The sequence below is a fragment of the Ziziphus jujuba genome, chromosome 5, assembly GCF_031755915.1.
Source record: "Ziziphus jujuba cultivar Dongzao chromosome 5, ASM3175591v1".
NCBI lineage: Eukaryota > Viridiplantae > Streptophyta > Magnoliopsida > Rosales > Rhamnaceae > Ziziphus > Ziziphus jujuba.
The window spans coordinates 8200145-8218437 of NC_083383.1; the positions used below are offsets into that span (position 1 = coordinate 8200145).

Sequence of the window (18293 nt, forward strand, 5' to 3'; positions counted from 1 at the left end):
TATTAGTTGGTAAATAAGGTGTTGGCCCTAAAACGGACTATGTAATGTACTTTATCTGCTGGGTTACAGGGGGGCATTTTACCAGAGATTTCTATTGTATCAATCTACCCTTGTGTGATTCCTGTTGAAGCATATACTCGAGGGGTGGGGTGGGTGCAGGACAGACGATTTCAAAGCGGACTCCCCATTCATTAGATAGAGAAGATCACCAAGATTTCGTGATCCACTGCCGAACTTATTCCAATTCACTGAGCATTCTCAATATTCAATATTATGCCTTGAAGAGGACTCGAACCTCCACGCTCTTTAGCACGAGATTTTGAGTCTCGCGTGTCTACCATTTCACCACCAAGGCATCTTGAAAGTGAATCGTATTCCATGAATATGATATCTCTCCAGTGTGATGTATGGAATATATGACAAAGGTGGAGTGTTAGAGTATTTCTATTGATCGGTCATGTCATATAGGCCCGAATCGGACATCCAATTGCTTCGATTTGAATTATCCGGAGGGTGCCTTATCTTATATTTATATATTATATCAAAAAGATGGACAATCAAACCTATTTCTCGATTCAATAGAAACCCAAAGAGGTGAGGTGAATAGGGTCCCAAATAACGAGAGATATGTAAAAAGCAGGTCCGATTATGCCTTTTCCTAATCCTAAATGGAATGTAACGACGTAGGGATCCATAGCCTTCGCAGTAGCTTCATCGATGTTACCTACCAAATAAAAAGCCTGTTCAGGGAGACCAAGGTGTTGGTAAACATTTTTGGTGTTAATAGCATTACTAAAACCACAAAATTAGCATGGTGAGAGAAAGTTTATAACCAAATAAATAAAAAGTTTTGGAAGCAAAAGAATAAAATTAACAATAAAAATTCCACCTTAGATTTTTATTTCATTTAAATATTTCTATAAATTTTTGCCATAATTAATTAGAAGTGTTAGAGAGGAGAGGAGAGAGAGAGAGAGAGAGAGAGAGAGAGAGAGAGAGAGAGAGAGAGAGAGAGAGAGAGAGAGAGAGCTGGTTTAGGCAATATATGGCTAAGGCGTTTGTATTTGATGTCCCACCTTGATTTCAGTTTGATTAATATTATCTTCAAATTTTAGTCGGGTCAAATTGTCAGATATCATTATTGGAACGGGAAACTCTGAGATGAGAGAAGCAATGGACAAAAGAGGGAAGGAAAATAAAAGTGAAGGATGGGACTCCACCACGTCAATTATTTTGTAGAATAATTTTTTTACAACCAACCAACCAACCTGTACGTGCTGTTATGGTCCCCGAAGAATATGAAGCAGGTGCTCTAGCATTATTCTAATTACAATGCTAATTATATTATTATTTTTAATTTTTTAGTATATATATATATAAATGAGAATATAGTTTACAATAACAAAGAATATTTATAGGTGTAATATTTCTGAGCACACGCTGACAAAGGATGGGCGCAACCACTTGATTTTGTACCTTGAGTGGTGGGGGCAACTCAAAACGAACTTATCGTAAGATATATGTAAAGTGTGGATTTCAAAAATCATCAAATACTTTACGTTAAAAAATATAAATAAATAAATAAAGGCAATGCATATAGAATATATAACAACTAGTGAAAACACAATATAATACTAAAATGATATATTTTTTTTTAAAAAAAAGTATATGAAAAATAAATTTGTCACTAGAAGATTATGAATATTAATGAATAAAGTGATATATTTGGTTGGTGTAGAATGAGGATTCTGTTAGATTAATAAAAGCGTCAGTAAACACTAAACAATAATAAAATTTATGATGATATGTGTGCAATTGTAATATAATACATGTGTTACTAATTCGTTTCACACATCTATAGTTCATATATATATATATATATATTATGGAATGATGCGTAACTTTTCTGTTTGTTTCTATGTTTTAGTTCTCCGTCTGAAGCATGTTAGTTTTTCGAACAGCTCAGCACTCGTCATTGCTTGGTATTTTGAAATTTGTAAATGGAGTTGGAACATGTATCATCATTTCTGTTTCGAAGTGTACAAACTTTAAATTTTAAAAAAGAGCCTAAAAATATTATAAATATAAAGAGAAAACTATTAAGGAAAGGCTCTAAATTTATGCAGATAGTATGGAATCTATCGACACGTAGACGATGGTTTGGTAGGTTGTCATTTACCTTTCAATCACTTCAATTTATTGCTCTGTAAAAAAACTGAGTCATTTTTCTTCTATAAATATGATATCTGATGCAGGAGAAGTATGCATGTGCCTTCGCCTTCTTGTCCTTTAAAACCAAAATATATAATTCTTCCAAACAATAACAAGTCTATTCAAACACTGTGAAAACCATGGTGGTTTCGGCGGAATCAGAGACCGCTACGAAACCTCACGTTGCGGTGGTGGCAAGCCCAGGGATGGGCCACATCGTTCCTCTGTTCGAGCTCGCTAAACGCCTCGTCACCCACCACGGTCTCCGTGTAAGCTTTCTTAACATCACCACCGAAGCTTCCACCGCTCAGACACAGCTCCTTCATTCTCCGGACCTTCCTTCCGGTCTCGACGTCGTCGACCTCCCTCCGGTCGATTTATCCACAATCGTAAGCGAAGATGCGCTGGTCTTGACCCGTCTATGCATCAACGTCGATGAAAGTTTCCGGTGCCTGAAGTCTGTCCTCCTCAAGCTAGGCAAGCCTAATGCCGTCGTCATTGATCTGTTTTGCACCCAAGCTTTGGAAGTTTGCGAAGAACTTTCAATCCCATTGTACTCCTTCTGCACAACCTCTTCGGCTTTTCTTGCTTTCTCGCTCTATCTTCCTACTATGGACCGTGAGATAGAAGGTGAGTATGTGGATCTTCCCGAAGCGGTTCAGTTACCCGGTTGCTCTCGTGTACGGATCGAGGACCTTCTCGACCAAGTTCGGGATCGCAAAAACGATGACTATAAATGGTTTTTGTACCACGTTAGCAGGTTGCCAAAAGCGGCTGGAATTTTAATCAACACGTGGGAGGATCTCGAACCTGTAGCCCTTCGAGCCATCAGGGAAAACCCCACGTATCAAGAAATACCTATACCCCAGATTTACCCAGTTGGACCGTTGATCAAAGATACCGAGCCGTTGACCGCATCGGTAGTTGACTGTCTAGCGTGGCTCGACAAGCAACCAACCGACTCGGTCATTTTCATCGCACTCGGTAGCGGCGGGACCTTGTCCACTCAACAACTCACCGAGTTTGCATGGGGGTTAGAACGGAGCAGGCAGCGGTTCCTTTGGGTTGTGCGTTTGCCATCTGATATTGCTTGTGATTCGGCGTCGTTTTTTGGTGCCGGTTACGAAGCAAATGGCTGGAAGGAATATTTACCAGAGGGGTTCTTGGAGAGGACCAAAGAAGTGGGACTCGTAGTATCATCTTGGGCCCCACAGGTGGCGGTGCTAAGCCACCCATCGACCGGCGCGTTTGTATCGCACTGCGGATGGAACTCATCGTTAGAAAGCATCATGTGCGGAGTCCCGATGATCGGTTGGCCGCTTTACTCGGAGCAGCGAATGAATGCCACGATGCTGATGGAGGATGTGGGAGTGCTTACGAAGCCGGTGGTGGAACCTGGACAGGAAACGATCGGACGGCTAGAGATTGAGAGGTTGATGAGGACGGCCATCGAAGGAGAGAAAGGAAAAGCGAGTAGACGGAAGGCTAAAGAATTAAAAGAAAGCGCGAGGAAAGCCTTGAGTACTGGTGGTACTTCTTACGAATCACTTTCTTGTCTGACCAAACAATGGGAAGCTTATTAGCAGTGGTATTTGATAATAATAAGGGGGATATGTGTCCCCGTTCCGTTGATTTTCCATTATGGTTTCAACGTACGTCTCTACCTTCTTTGTCGTCCGGATATAAATGTCATAGGTATATATATATATATATATTATGTACGTGTGTGAGTTCTACTTTAATTTGCTTTAAGCTCTGCTTTAATTTAGAGTCAAAAGTGAGATTTTGATATCCTTTCATCTCTCGCTGTATAACATATCTTAGTTCAATCACGCCAGTCTTTTTGCATCTCGAGGTTTAATTATTATTTTCTAAAAAGATGAGTTATATATATGTGCATACATCTGCTGCAAACTACCGGCTTTTTAACCACGCCAATTCTGCTCCAATTTGTTTTGCCTGTTAAGTAATATATAAGTTGATCGCATTAAATAATTTAAATCAAAGCTCAGGGCAACATTTATGATTATTTAATAATATATGAATTCAGATAAGGTATACGCGGGTTTATCCAAAAAAAACAGAAAAAAAAAAAAAGATAAGGTAGACATGGATCAGGATTAATAGTTATGACTGAGCGATTTGCATACTGTTAAAGTCATTCACATGGGCCATACATTGAAATATATTTTTTTTAAGAGAACGTACAACTTATTACTACGCGAAAATTGATATCTAGCGACAATTACTTAGCGACGTTACGAAATAAACATATCTAAAAAAATAAAACCGCGATTCTGAGGTTAATGCATCAGTAAAAATTTAATAAATATACGACGTACTATATAGATTGTGCGTCGCCTGTTCTTTTCTTTCTTTCTTTTTTTACTTATTTTAATTAATCTAATTTTAATTTAACAACAAATAACTCATAAAAATATTAGAGAACATAACTGATGTTGTTTTTTTTTTTTTTTTTTTGGTTATATGTGTAACAGGCGTTGCCAAATAGACGTCGCCTCTTCTTTTTTGAACCCAGGACCTTCTACACTCTCAAGAAATCACCATACCACCAGGCCAAATGACATATGTGTATTGATACAGCAAAAACTAGTTAATATAGTGTTAGTTAAGAATGCGTCGCCAAATAGATGAACAGGCGACACATTCTTCAACAAATGTGTCGCCTATTCTTTTTTATTTTTTTCAATTTTTTTGTTCAAACATTTAAAAAAAAAATAAAATCAAAATAGGGCCATAAAAAAAATTGAACCTAAGACCTCCTACACTCTCAAGAAATCACCACACCACCAGGCCAAATAACTTATATGTATTGATACAGCAAAAACTGGTTAATATATTGTTAGGTGACGCATTATTCAACAAATGCGTCGCCTGTTCTTTTTCTTTTTTCAATTTTTTTGTTTAAACATTTAAAAAAAATTAAAATCAAAATAGGACCATAACAAGAATTGAACCCAAGACAATAAAAAATCACCACACCACCAGGCCAAATGACTTGTATGTACTAATACAATAAAAACTGGTTAATATAGTGTTAAGCGACACATTATTTAAAAAATGTGTCGCCAAATAGATGAACAGGACCCATTCTTCAACAAATGCGTCGCTTGTTCTTTTTTTCTTCATTTTTTTTGTTTAAACATTTAAAAATAAATAAAATCAAAATAGAGCCATAACAAGAATTGAACCCAGGACCTCCTACACTCTCAAAAAATCAACACACCACTAGGCCAAATGACATATATATACTAATACAGCAAAAACTAATTAATATAGTTTTAGGCGACTCATTATGTTAAGAATGCGTTGCCAAATAGATGAACAGGCGACGCATTCTTCAACAAATGCGTCGCCTATTCTTTTTTTTTTTCAATTTTTTTAAACATCTAAAAAAAAATAAAATCAAAATAGGGCCATAATAAGAATTGAACCCAAGGCTATCTACACTCTTAAGAAATTACCACACCACCAGGCCAAATGACTTATATGTACTAATACAGCAAAAACTGGTTAATATAGTGTTAGGCGACGCCTTATGTTAAGAATGCATCGCCAAATAGATGAACAGGTGAAGCATTCTTCAACAAATGCGTCGCCTATTCTTTTTTTTTTTTTTAATTTTTTTGTTTAAATATTTAAGAACAGGCGACGCATTCTTCAACAAATGTGTCGCCTATTTTTTTTTTTTTCAATTTTTTTGTTTAAATATTTAAAAAAGTAAATAAAATCAAAATAGGACCGTAACAAGAATTGAACCCAGGACCTCCTACACTGACAGGACCCGCCCCGGAACTCTCACAGGACCTCCTGAGTGATCCCGCCTAGTGAAGTCCTACTGGACAATCCCTAGAAAATATACAATGGAACCTCACCTTAAAACGTAGATAATCAAACACTAGTATTAACATTAATACCTCAATATATATATATATATATATATAAATAAATCCACAACCGGCCTACTGTACTACAGGCCATAATAACACACATGAATACTATGGTTTCTACTGAGTTCCATAATTAAAATCAGAGCATTCTAAGAGTGTCGACAAAGTCTATGAGTACAAATAAGTAATAAATAAGTCCAGAAGATAACAATAGGTGAAGAAAAGATAAATACGGCTACTGTAGTGGAAGGAAATAAGAGATAAGCTGTGCGCGAGGTAGACTGCTATTAGCCGCCTGGGCCTAGGGGAACGAATTTAAAACAATAAAACGTGAGATAAAGAATCTCAGTGAATGGCATAGTATAATAGAAAAATAATGATTTACTTCTGAAAAATCTTTCTCTCAAGACCTCTCGTTCCACTCTTTTGACAAGTTTCCCGTTTAAAATCATTTCACCAAAACCCAAACTTGTACCCTAATTAATATCATAAAACCTGATGCTCAAAAATATGAATGAACGATCATTGTAATATTATGAAATGTCTTAAAACATCATTTCATACGAAAATAAGAAATACCACAGTAAAATATATTCACCATAAACCAATTTTAAGCACATAAAATTATAAAATATTTGATCGTACTTAAAATTATATGATTTTCAATCTGGTTTCTCAAACCAAATAGTTTCCAAAATGATTTAAAATCTCAATTTAATTACCAAGATATTTAAATACCACAAGTCCATTTATGGGCCCATTAAAATTGAAAATCAGTTAAAATATTATCAAAAGTCATATAAAATGATAACACATACATGTGAAGCAAATATTTATAGACGCATAAAACAACATTCCAATCAAATGATATATATGTAAAATATTTAAACCACATATATACTATACTATATACCCAAATCATTTAAAAATAATATAACCATTCACAGTACTATATATGCTCATGCCTGCTCCTCTACAGGATTTCCTCCAGGCTCAACTCGAGTGCCTGTAATATAATAAAATATTTTTCAGGCTTGAAACAACTAAACCAGAGACACTTGTATAATCTAAATGTCTCAAAATAATTTACAGTACTACAAAATTGCATAAATTGGATACCGGACAGTCCAATTATACCGCGTGTCCTTAGGACCCGGTACCCAAAATTGGGGATTTTCACCCGAAGCCTAATATTTCAAAATTGAACCCCCAATTAGGTCCTAATATTATCCAATTTCACTAATTTAACTTCAATTCTAACCAATTTAACCAAAATCATCCAAACACAATCCCAATTTCTCCGAAACTTAACCAAATAACTCCAAAAATAGGAAAATTATCAAATGACCTCCAAAATTCACAAATTATATGTCAACGGAAAGCCCAAGAGACAAGAAGTTCACCAGTGGTCTTACCTTGGTCCGGTGACTCCTCCGGTGACCAAAAAATTGATGTAAAGGTTCAGCCGAACTTGAACTTGAGAGATCTCTCAAATGGTGGGGATTTTGGGCAATCTAACCATGGAAATGAACTCAGAGGGGTCAAAATGGTGGGATAGAGGTATGGATACAGTTGGGTTGGCCGGAAAACACAAGAAAAGAGGAGAGAGAAAATTTTCGGCCGTCGGGCTTCTCCGTCCCCTGCTCCTCTCTGGCCAGCGCGTGTAGCAAGGTAGTGGCCAGAGATGGGTCAAACGGCGTAAACCCGGTTGGAGGTAAAAACGGTCGGTTCGGGTCGGTGGGTCTGGGGTGTTTTTCTCGGTTTTGGAGAGGAAATGGGTATTTTTTGGGCTTTTCTTCCTGTTTGGCACATTTACAGAAGCTTATATAGAGCCTAAATCACTAACAGACAAAACTTGGGGACTGATTTGGATACTTATATAAAACTTATGTTTAAAACTTCTCAGGACCATAACTTTTTATCCATAACTCGGAATTTGGCGTGCCGCCAGTCTGTGAACTCATATCGACGAGATCTATACAATGGTACCTCAGTCAAACCAAAAATATTGGCTATTGAAAAAGTCAACTTGAACCCATATATTATTCACTTGGTCAAACTTAGTCAATTTGGTCAAACTTGTTTAATCATGTATATTTTTTGGTACAGGGTGTTACATACACTATCAAGAAATCATCACACCACCAGGCCAAATGACTTGTATGTACTAATACAACAAAACTAGCTAATATCGTGTTAGGAGACGCATTATTTTAACAATGGTCGCCAAATAGATGAACAGGTGACGCATTCTGTGACAAATGCGTTGCCTTTTTTTTTTTTTTTTCTATTTTTTTGTTTAAACATTTAAAAAAAAAAATCAAAATAGGATCATAACATGAACTGAACCTAGGACCTCCTATACTCTCAAGAAATCACCACATCACCAGGCCAAATCACTTGGTTGTAATAATACAACAAGAACTAGCTAGTATAGTTTTAAGCGACGTAGTCTTTTAAAAAAGAGTTGCTAAATAGACTAAAAGGCGATGCATTTGTAAACAACTGTGTCGCCATTTCACCCAATCAATTTTTAATTTTTTTTTTCAGTTTGAAAGTTATTTTTAGTAATTTTTTAGTTTTGCAAATATGTTTTTTTTTTTTTTAATTTGTAGATGACCAATCAACAAATTAGTTAAAGATTAAAAAAAGAAAATGGAATAGGCGGCGTGTTTTAATGGAATTGCGTCGCCCGTTTCTTCAATTATTTTTTATTTTTTTTTATAAAAAAAAGCAATTTAATAGATTTTCAATTCTTAAAAACAAGTAAACTATCAATGACCACAAACACATGAAAGTTAAGCTCATTTAACATACTTATCTAGATAAATTAGTCAATAAATGCTTGTTGAATTAGAATTCTATATTCGGTACCCTATCTCAAATTAGGTCTTGAGATATTTTGTGCCTCGTCTATACACATATATGTATAACTGAGAAGAGCTATTTTCTATTTTTAGATCAATAGAATTTATGTTCATTGGATTGCTACATGAATATATTTGTAGATGAACTATTAAAAAATTATTTAAAGATTATAAAGAAAATATAAAAAAATGAAACAGGTGATGCTTTTCGACCATAATACGTCGCTTGATCCCAAAATTCAAGAACAGACGACCCTTCTTGAAGAGAATACGTCGCTTGTTCTCTCAATTAAAAAAAACAAAAATTTTGAAATATATGCAAATTTTATAAAGAATAAAGGTGTACTTGAAAAACAGAAAAATAAACAGCAATCTTCAATATTTTGCTTCTCATTTTTAAGAAATATTTGCAGTTTTTATTTGTAGTTGAAAAATAAAAAATTAATCAAAGAAAAAAAATGCAATTAGGAGAAAAGGCACGTTCTTGCCATTCTTTGAAAACTTTTGGCGCGTTTTAAAATTTTTACGCGCTCGTTTGAATCCATTTTTTCTTTTTTAAACTATATTAAGTACACTACCTAATCGATATTAGATTTGGAAGCAATCTAAAAGAGACTTGAAGAGTGAGATATTTTAGGTTTCATTTTTCATTTGCCTACGTTGTCGTCGGCCGAGAAGCTGGATTTCTCTATGTCATCTTCGTGATTTTTTGGTTTTCGTCTTTCTTTGTCTCCATCGTTTAGGTGAGTTTCTTTTTTCTTGACATGAGGTGGGTTGTTTTTTTTTTTTTTTTTTTTTTTCATTTTAACTGCAGCGTAGGTTCATTGGGTTTTATTAATCTTGCTTTTGTAGAAATTATGTTTGTGATATTGCTTGACATTATTTTGCTAAGTTCAACAAGTATTTTATGTTGAAGATCAACTTGATTCAAGATTGTCTATTGTTTTAACTTCACCACAACATCGTACTTTTGTTGAAGAAGATGTTCTTGGATATACAAAGATGGCTAACAATCTATTTGTCATATAGTTGCGAAGTATCAATGAAAATGATAATGAGGATGAATGTGAGAGGGACTATGTTTATAATGACTGTGAGGGGAGAAATGTGCCTCGTCAAATCTTAAGAACAATGGTAATATTCTTTAAATTCTCATTTACTAAATTACAAATTTAATAATAATTAATATTTTATTTATTTTGCATAAGTTCTAATAGCTTTTTTAATGTTTCCATATGCAATATGAGGATGTAATATCGTCAACAAGAAGATGTCAACTTCCATCTCAATGAATATGCATTCATGGAAGTTTAATTAATATTAAATTTGTTATGAAAAATACAATAACTTACAAATTATGTAACAATATGTCAATGAGATGATATTTAATTTATTTCATAATTAATTTGTTATGACAAAATATTTATTTAAAATTTTTGTATTCTATTTATTTTGGATGAAGCTAGTTTTCGTTTTTGTGCATTTTAATTATTTTTATATTTTTACTATTTTAATCACTTTTCACAAAATTTAAAAAAAAGAAAGAAGGGATGGTGCATTAACAAATAATGCGTCGCTAAAAGTGTCGATGCATCGTTAAATAGGCGACTCTATTAATGCGTCGCTAAATAGAAAATTCTACTAATGCGTTACTAAATAGTCAACTCTATTAATGCGTCGCTAAATAGTCACTTTATTAATGCGTCACTAAATAGGCGACTCTACTAATGCATCGCTAAATAGTCAACTCTATTAATGCGTCGCTAAAAGTCAATATGTGTCACTAAAATGTAACAACCCGTCCCCAAGTACACCGAAAATTTTTCAAATTTGACCTAGGTTGATCTGGTGTGACTGTCGTTGATCGAGAAGGGATCAAATGTTGACTTTTTGCTCCTGATGAAATTTCACATTGACCAAGGTACCGTTAAAAAGTTCACATTGTTACGAGTTCATAGACTAGTAGCATGTTAAAAACAGAGTTATGGTTTGAAAGTTATGAGTAAAACAATTTGAGGTCCAAATTGTCCAAGGAATGTCGTAATTGACTTTTTGTTCATGCAAAGTTGAGCTTTGACTCATGCATGGTTGTGAAGTACTTGTCGATATGAGTTTATAGACTAGTGGCACGTTTAAATTGGACATCTGGTTAAAAAGTTATAGACCTGTAAAATTTTTAAATACAGTATTATTTTAATATTATTTTTAAATATGTGAACAGTATGCCACAGATGACTTATTAAAGGGTGCCATGTGTTACAATGGTGAGATGCCACATGTCAACCATGATTAAATATCTATTATTTTATTATTATTTTATACAATAATATTATTTTAATATTATTTTATATAATTGTTAATCTATTTTCTTTTTTCTTTTTCTTTTTCTTTTCTTCTCCGCACGTGAAAGAGGGGGGGGGGGGGGGGGGGCACGGGACCTTCTTCTTCTTCCTCCTTTCTCCTCTCCCTCGGGTCCATCGGCTTTCATCATTTCCGGCCACCCACTGCTCAGACGCGCCGGCCATAGGCATAGCTCAGTCGCCGGCGAGCTTGGCTGCCAAATTTGGTCGCCGGTCAGGTGGCGACGCGCCCAGATTGGGTGGTGGAAAAGGCGGTAGCCGTCTCTCTCTCTCCGGCCGAATCCGCCGTGTTCCGGTGCATCCAAGCTGCACCGACCACACCACCTGGTAGCCCATCATGTGAGCTTTATCGAAGTGTGCTCTGGTCGCCGGGGAAGTCATTGACGCATCGGGAAACAGCCATGGAAGTCGGCGGAAGCATCCCATCCGGTCACTGGATTCCCGCCGTTTCCGACTGTATTCTCGGTCCCTTTCCCTTAATTTGGATCCTCTGAAACTAATGGTGACCTTCGTTTGCTCCAATTCGAGCTCCTTCATGGCATACAAAGGAGGGGCAAGTTGGCAACGGCTTCCGATGAAAATTTCGATCACCTCCGGTAGATTCAAGTCAATCGAAGGTTAGAATTGTATTCTCCGTATCTTTAGCTTCACATTGATATCTTGTTTGTAAATTATGGATGTGTATTTGAGAGGTTGTTATTTTTGATTAAATTATTAAATTAAATATGAAAAATGGAGATTTAAATTAAATTGTATATTATATATATATATGTGTGTGTGTGTTTTCTGTATACATGTGTATGGGAATATTGGCAAATACACGTATTATATATATATATATATATATATATGTATATATACATGTGCGGTAATGTATATAAATACATGGTGATATGTGAATATGTATTGAGATGTGTGAGTGGATATATATATATATGTATAAATATGTATTGTTGAAGCCTTTGATTATGCATATCAAAATGTATTTATACATATGTATCTGGATATTTCGCTTGTTAAATTGTTTGTTAAAGGTTAGAATTGTATTCTCCGTATCTTTAGCTTCACATTGATATCTTGTTTGTAAATTATGGATGTGTATTTGAGAGGTTGTTATTTTTGATTAAATTATTAAATTAAATATGAAAAATGGAGATTTAAATTAAATTGTATATTATATATATATATGTGTGTGTGTGTGTTTTCTGTATACATGTGTATGGGAATATTGGCAAATACACGTATTATATATATATATATATATATATGTATGTATATATACATGTGCGGTAATGTATATAAATACATGGTGATATGTGAATATGTATTGAGATGTGTGAGTGGATATATATATATATATATGTATAAATATGTATTGTTGAAACCTTTGATTATGCATATCAAAATGTATTTATACATATGTATCTGGATATTTCGCTTGTTAAATTGTTTGTTAAAGGTTTTACCGTGTATATATATATTTAAATGTGTGAAAATGTATATATATATATATGTGAATATATACGTAGATATCTATGGATGACTTATAATAAACTGTATTGCTATATCTTTAATACATTTCTGTATATTTACTTGTATGTGAAATTGTATGTGGCCTTGATGACAATTTTGGTATAAATTGAATTGAAGGTTTGAGAAAAAATAAAATAAAATAAAATAAAATAATAATAATAATTATATTAAATTATTGTGATCAAGAATATCCGTATATTTGATTATTTATTATTTATTATTATTGTTTATGTATTTGATAAAAGCATATGAATTGGATTATATTTTATCTAAATTTAATATTTTATAATGTTATGAAATTTATAGTTTTTTTTTTAAGATGCATCCATACACGTATCGGTGTTCTGTACTGTATATGTGATTATGATAAGCGCGCAAGTTGTAATGTCTCCCATGAGTTGCCATCGGACCGAGGGCAGGCAAGTTTAATATTGGTCTTAAACCGTCTCCCTCCATGGCCGGGATGACGGTTTAAGCAGCAGCGTTGTCGGGACGCCGAAGCGGCCGTATGCAAGTTTCTCTCTTTAACCTCCTGTCAGTCGGTGCTCGGGACACTGGATACCTTCAGGCACCACTGGTATATAGTATGGTGCATCAAGTATTTTTTATATGTTCGTACGTATATTTGTATGTTATATTATTTGATATTATATTATGTATACCGCACCATACGGAGGCGGTGAACCAATGTAGTCCATGTAGAGCTAGCCTCATAATCATGTTGCCTACGAGTCCAGGAGATCAGACGGCCAATATAGGCAACCACCCTAGTTTGTATTGGTAGTAATGTGCTGGCAACAACTGGAATCATAGATTACGTAGCATGTTAGAAGGTATCGTACATATCTCCATTACGAATGTGCATATTTCATTTTATGCTATGGATTTTAAGATATGATTTTATGTATTTATGTTATGTTATCTATTTGTGATTTAATTTCTTACTAATATTCTTAATCGATGTTATTATATTCTTATTACTATTAATTGTATTTAACTATTTATTTAATCATTATTGTCATTGTTATCGTGATTGTTATTATTATTTATAATGATTATTTTTATTGTAATTCCAATTTCTATTATTATCATTATTATAATTATAGTTGTTATTATTGTTATTATCAATGGTATTTATTAACAAAACTATTATTAAGTATTATCTCAGTTGCTATTCTTAGTTATTGAGATTTTAGTAAATAATATTGATTATTATTTTTATTTTTATTTTTAATAACACTATTATGAGATCTTTAATATTAACTTTGTTATTATTTTTATTATTATTACTATCATATGGTACCTTCGGATAAGTATCACAGCCTACGGGCAAGAAAGATAGCCATCGGGCAAGTATAATAGTCTTTGGACAAGTGATAGCCTTTGGGTAGGTGAGATAACCCTCAGGCAAGTTATATTAATATATGTATGGGAATATAATAACCCTCAAGCAAGTTACATCAATACCATCATCATTAAAACGTTTGTTATAGTTTTTTTTTATTGTTAATGTGATGTTGTTTTACCTTTCTTTCTATGTTACGCATTGGTATATTTGTAAAATGATATTTAAAGTGTATTTGACATGTGTAGCACTAAGTGGGTGGTGTGGGCGGATGAGAATCTATGATGGTATATTTTAATTGGTTATTTACTAAATTAATTCCATTATATGTCTTTTATATAATTTGTTAACGAAGTGCTGCCAGTTGTGTAACTTAAATTGTAGTAATGTAGTTGGAATAAGGTGGTGTATATAGAAGTGTATTTTCAGTGTAGGAAAATTGTGGTAAGTCCAACCCTTAGAGGAGGTTCTGCCGGATTTTCCATTGGAGGGTCCGGTAGAGTTTCCTTGGGATCAGGGCTTGTCCAGGGTTCCGGTGAGGAATTTTTGGACAGGTCCTGATATAAAAACTCAAAGATAAGCGACTCTCATACTGCGTCGCTTGTTGTCTTATAGATTTAGCGACATGATGTTAGACGACACCGTGCGATACGTCGTTATTTATTTTGTGTGACACATTTCTTGCGTCATTTATCAACGCGAGTCTAGTAGTGCATAGAGAACATTTAGTACGTTTCGTTGATTAAGAATAATATTATTCTGATATTCCACAAACAACAGAAAATATCATGTCATAAAGAAAAAGAGATTATAGTTTTGCTAACCACTAAAGCATGAAAAGAATAACATTATTCTGGTATTCCTTTAAAAAATATATGATCAATGTAAAAAAACAATAACAACATATATTTTTCAGTTTTCAGCATCTATTTTTTTCAAATACTAAAATATGAACAATATTATCCCGACATGACAAAAATTTAGACTTTTTCTTTTTCCAAGTTAAGGGTTATGAGGTTTTAATATGCGGAAAAATTGAGAGCAAATAGGATTGCTAAATCGTTATTGAAGAGAAAAAAAAAATACATCACTTTGTTCTAGCTTCTCTGATTATACATACAGAGGAGCAAGTAGTTGTTTCACAAACAACTGCATCATTATGTATAACTAAACTAGGCTTTTAGAAACAAACCCAACCAGCTGAGCTCGCAAGCATTTCAATAAGATTCAACTGAATATGATGACCAGGCAAGGCTTAGTTGTTGATCTAGATATGATGACACCATAACTCTCACAAGGGTACTAAAACGAAATTAAATCTACTAATTATCATCAATATATATACACTGTAGAAAGACAATAGTCATTCTCTTATTATTTTACCTTTACAATGAATAGAACAAAAAAATAAATTAATATATCTATCATGCACTTCTTCCTATTGTTCCATTTGCTATATAATTAATACAAAAATTTTACACAGATCTTGACCATAGGATCAATTTAATTGATATTATTACATTCAAGTCATTGGAAAACCTCATTTTAGATTCTCCGTTTTAATAATAGGGCAAGATTTAAATCTATTAGACATCATTGCTCATATCAGTTACCGCTCCTCAATTATTTGATTCTTTCAAATAAATAAAAAAAGAATAAATAAATAAAAGAGAGAGAAGCAGCTATCGTTTAGGAATGTAGTTGAGCAGTGAAAATTAATATAGACAACATATATGCCGTATCTAGTAGTCATGTATCTAATGTAGAACTAAAAAGTGCATTAAAAAGCAGTCTGGCTTTAAGTCTCAATCATCTTCCTATTTTATTACTTTAAATTTTCAAAATAAGCATTGCTGCTCTGTTGAAAAAAAAAAAAAAAAATCCCTTGTCATTTTCCTTTAATGTGACACTTGATGGTAGGCGAAGAGGCTGACTTCGTCTCTACATGTCTCCTATATTCTTCAAAGTCCTGCTCATCATAAACCAAAATCACAATCCAAGATTTACCTCTGGTCGACTTGTCCACCGTCCTAAGCGAAGATGTGCTAGTCTTTGCTTTTTTTCCTTTTTTTTGGAATTGTACTCGACTTTGCTACTTAATTTCACCGTTATTGTTATTTAAAATATCAATACGTGGTTTGCGATCCAATTTTTCATTACTATCTATTTTATTTTATAGTAAATGCGAGATTTAGATGTTATATGATATAAATTACTTCAGTCATAGGGTTAATATAACAACTAGTGTAGGCAGATGCAAGAGATATTTAAAGGTTATTTGGTGTCCAATCTAACATTGTCTGTATATGGAATAAAGGATGGTTCAAATGTAATAATAGTTACTCTAATAATGTTAAAAATTTTTTTGAGTAATTAATTTTATGGTTCAAAAGAATTCTGAAATTAAACGTGCTTAAGCAAGAGTAGTTCAAAGATGGATGACCTTTTAGGAAGCGCGAGGATAGTCCAAGAATAAGTAATCTCCTGGAAAGCTCTGAACAAAAAATCTCATATTGAATATAATAATTAAATTGGAGATAATATCGATAGTCACTCCTAGTGGAGGTGAGATATTACAAATAGTATCAGAATATTGGGCTCTAATAGGATGGATTATGACAATCAATATGGGCAAACGCAAGAGGTACTAAAAGATTATTTAGTATCTAATCTTACATTATTCGAATATGAAATATGGAATAGTTCAAAAATAATAATAGTCACCTTTAGAATGCTGAGGTTTTTTTAGAACGAACGAAAATAGTTTAAAAATGGATGATTTCTAAGTAATATTATGCCTCATAGTATAAAGATGGATGATCTTCTAATAAATGGGTGACCTCCTTAGAAGATTCACCATTAGAAATGGGGTGTTACAGTTGGTGTGTATATATATATCTATACACACACACAAACACGTGTATATATATATATATATATATCTAGTTTGCAATAGTAGACTTTATTATTAACTATTATTATTTTTATATACATCTACCGCAAATTAATCATGTCTATTTAACGAATATTGCCCTTCTTCTGGCTCTGGTTAATTTGACGAACAAAATCTCCTACCAGCTTATCTTTAACTCCGTTGTACTACAAATTGTTTTGCTTGTTTAATAAAAACATGTGCAATAATAAATTTCATTTTGGCAATTAGTATTTTTTAAATTTAATATTAACATAAACTCATAAGTAATAAATGTCAATATCAATAACAAATTTTAATTTTTGCACTCCCAGAGTAAGTGTTAAAAAATAGCAATATCGAATTATAAATCTTATTAAGTAGAGTTGAAGTTCATCTTTTACCAACAATAAACAAAATAATGTCAGCAAAGTTAAAAATCAGTAAAGTGGAAGTCAACGAAAGGCATTACTGTGAAAAAATTGGAACCTCCAGCTTGGAGGTCTCGAGGATTCAGTTGACAGTTGTTGGCCGATTCAAGTGGTACGATTGTTGTGTTTAGAACGTCGTGAGACAGTTCGGTTCATATCGGCCATTGGTGTTAAAAGGAGAATTGTGAGGAGCCAACGAAAGATCTGATTCTGATTCAATAACAAACTAAGCGCAGCTGATATGAGACTATGGCTAGGCGATCATTAGAAAAACATAATTAAGATTTTACCATCGGTAGCTTTAGAGTTTACATCCCTCCCTGGCTGGATACAGTTTCCTTTTTATTTCTCCTTTGTAGCCATTACGATGGTAGCATGCCAGTCACATCATCTCGCCCCGGTTGCATTGAAGAGCACCTATGCACTATTTCCGGTTCTTTGCTAAGGAAGATAGAGTTGTGATGGGGCCGAGCCGTGAGCACGGCGGGAACGGGCTTCCTAAAACCAATCCTGGGCTGGGGTCAGCGCTGGCTATGCTTTTCCGAAATTCTCTTCTTCTCCACACTACAAACAGCCATCCGTAGCATCATAAGCAGGACCTCCCTTCTGAGGCAATAAAATGGTACGGTACATAAGAGTTTGGTCTTATCTCAACGTGGTCGCCTTGTCATTTCCAATGGATCCATCATGTCACATTTTCCCAAAATCACGTGTATGCTTTCAA

The 18293-nt window shown here is 33.9% G+C and overlaps 1 protein-coding gene and 1 non-coding gene across 2 annotated transcripts; one reads left to right on the plus strand and one right to left on the minus strand.

Annotated features, from left to right (window-relative positions):
• Nucleotides 1–274: 274 nt before the first annotated feature.
• Nucleotides 275–355, minus strand: TRNAL-CAA (transfer RNA leucine (anticodon CAA)). The gene has a single exon. It is a non-coding gene; the product is annotated as a tRNA-Leu (tRNA).
• Nucleotides 356–2246: 1891 nt separating this feature from the next.
• LOC125422861 (anthocyanidin 3-O-glucosyltransferase 5-like) lies at nucleotides 2247–4059 on the plus strand. The gene has a single exon (XM_048475195.2). It carries the CDS (start codon nucleotides 2352–2354, stop codon nucleotides 3792–3794), a length of 1443 nt encoding a protein of 480 aa, XP_048331152.2. The 5' UTR covers nucleotides 2247–2351; the 3' UTR covers nucleotides 3795–4059.
• The last annotated feature ends 14234 nt before the right edge of the window (nucleotides 4060–18293 follow it).

Bases quoted from the DNA above. Each gene is read 5' to 3' on its own strand.
- LOC125422861 (XM_048475195.2), top strand. From the start codon at position 2,352: ATGGTGGTTTCGGCGGAATCAGAGACCGCTACGAAACCTCACGTTGCG.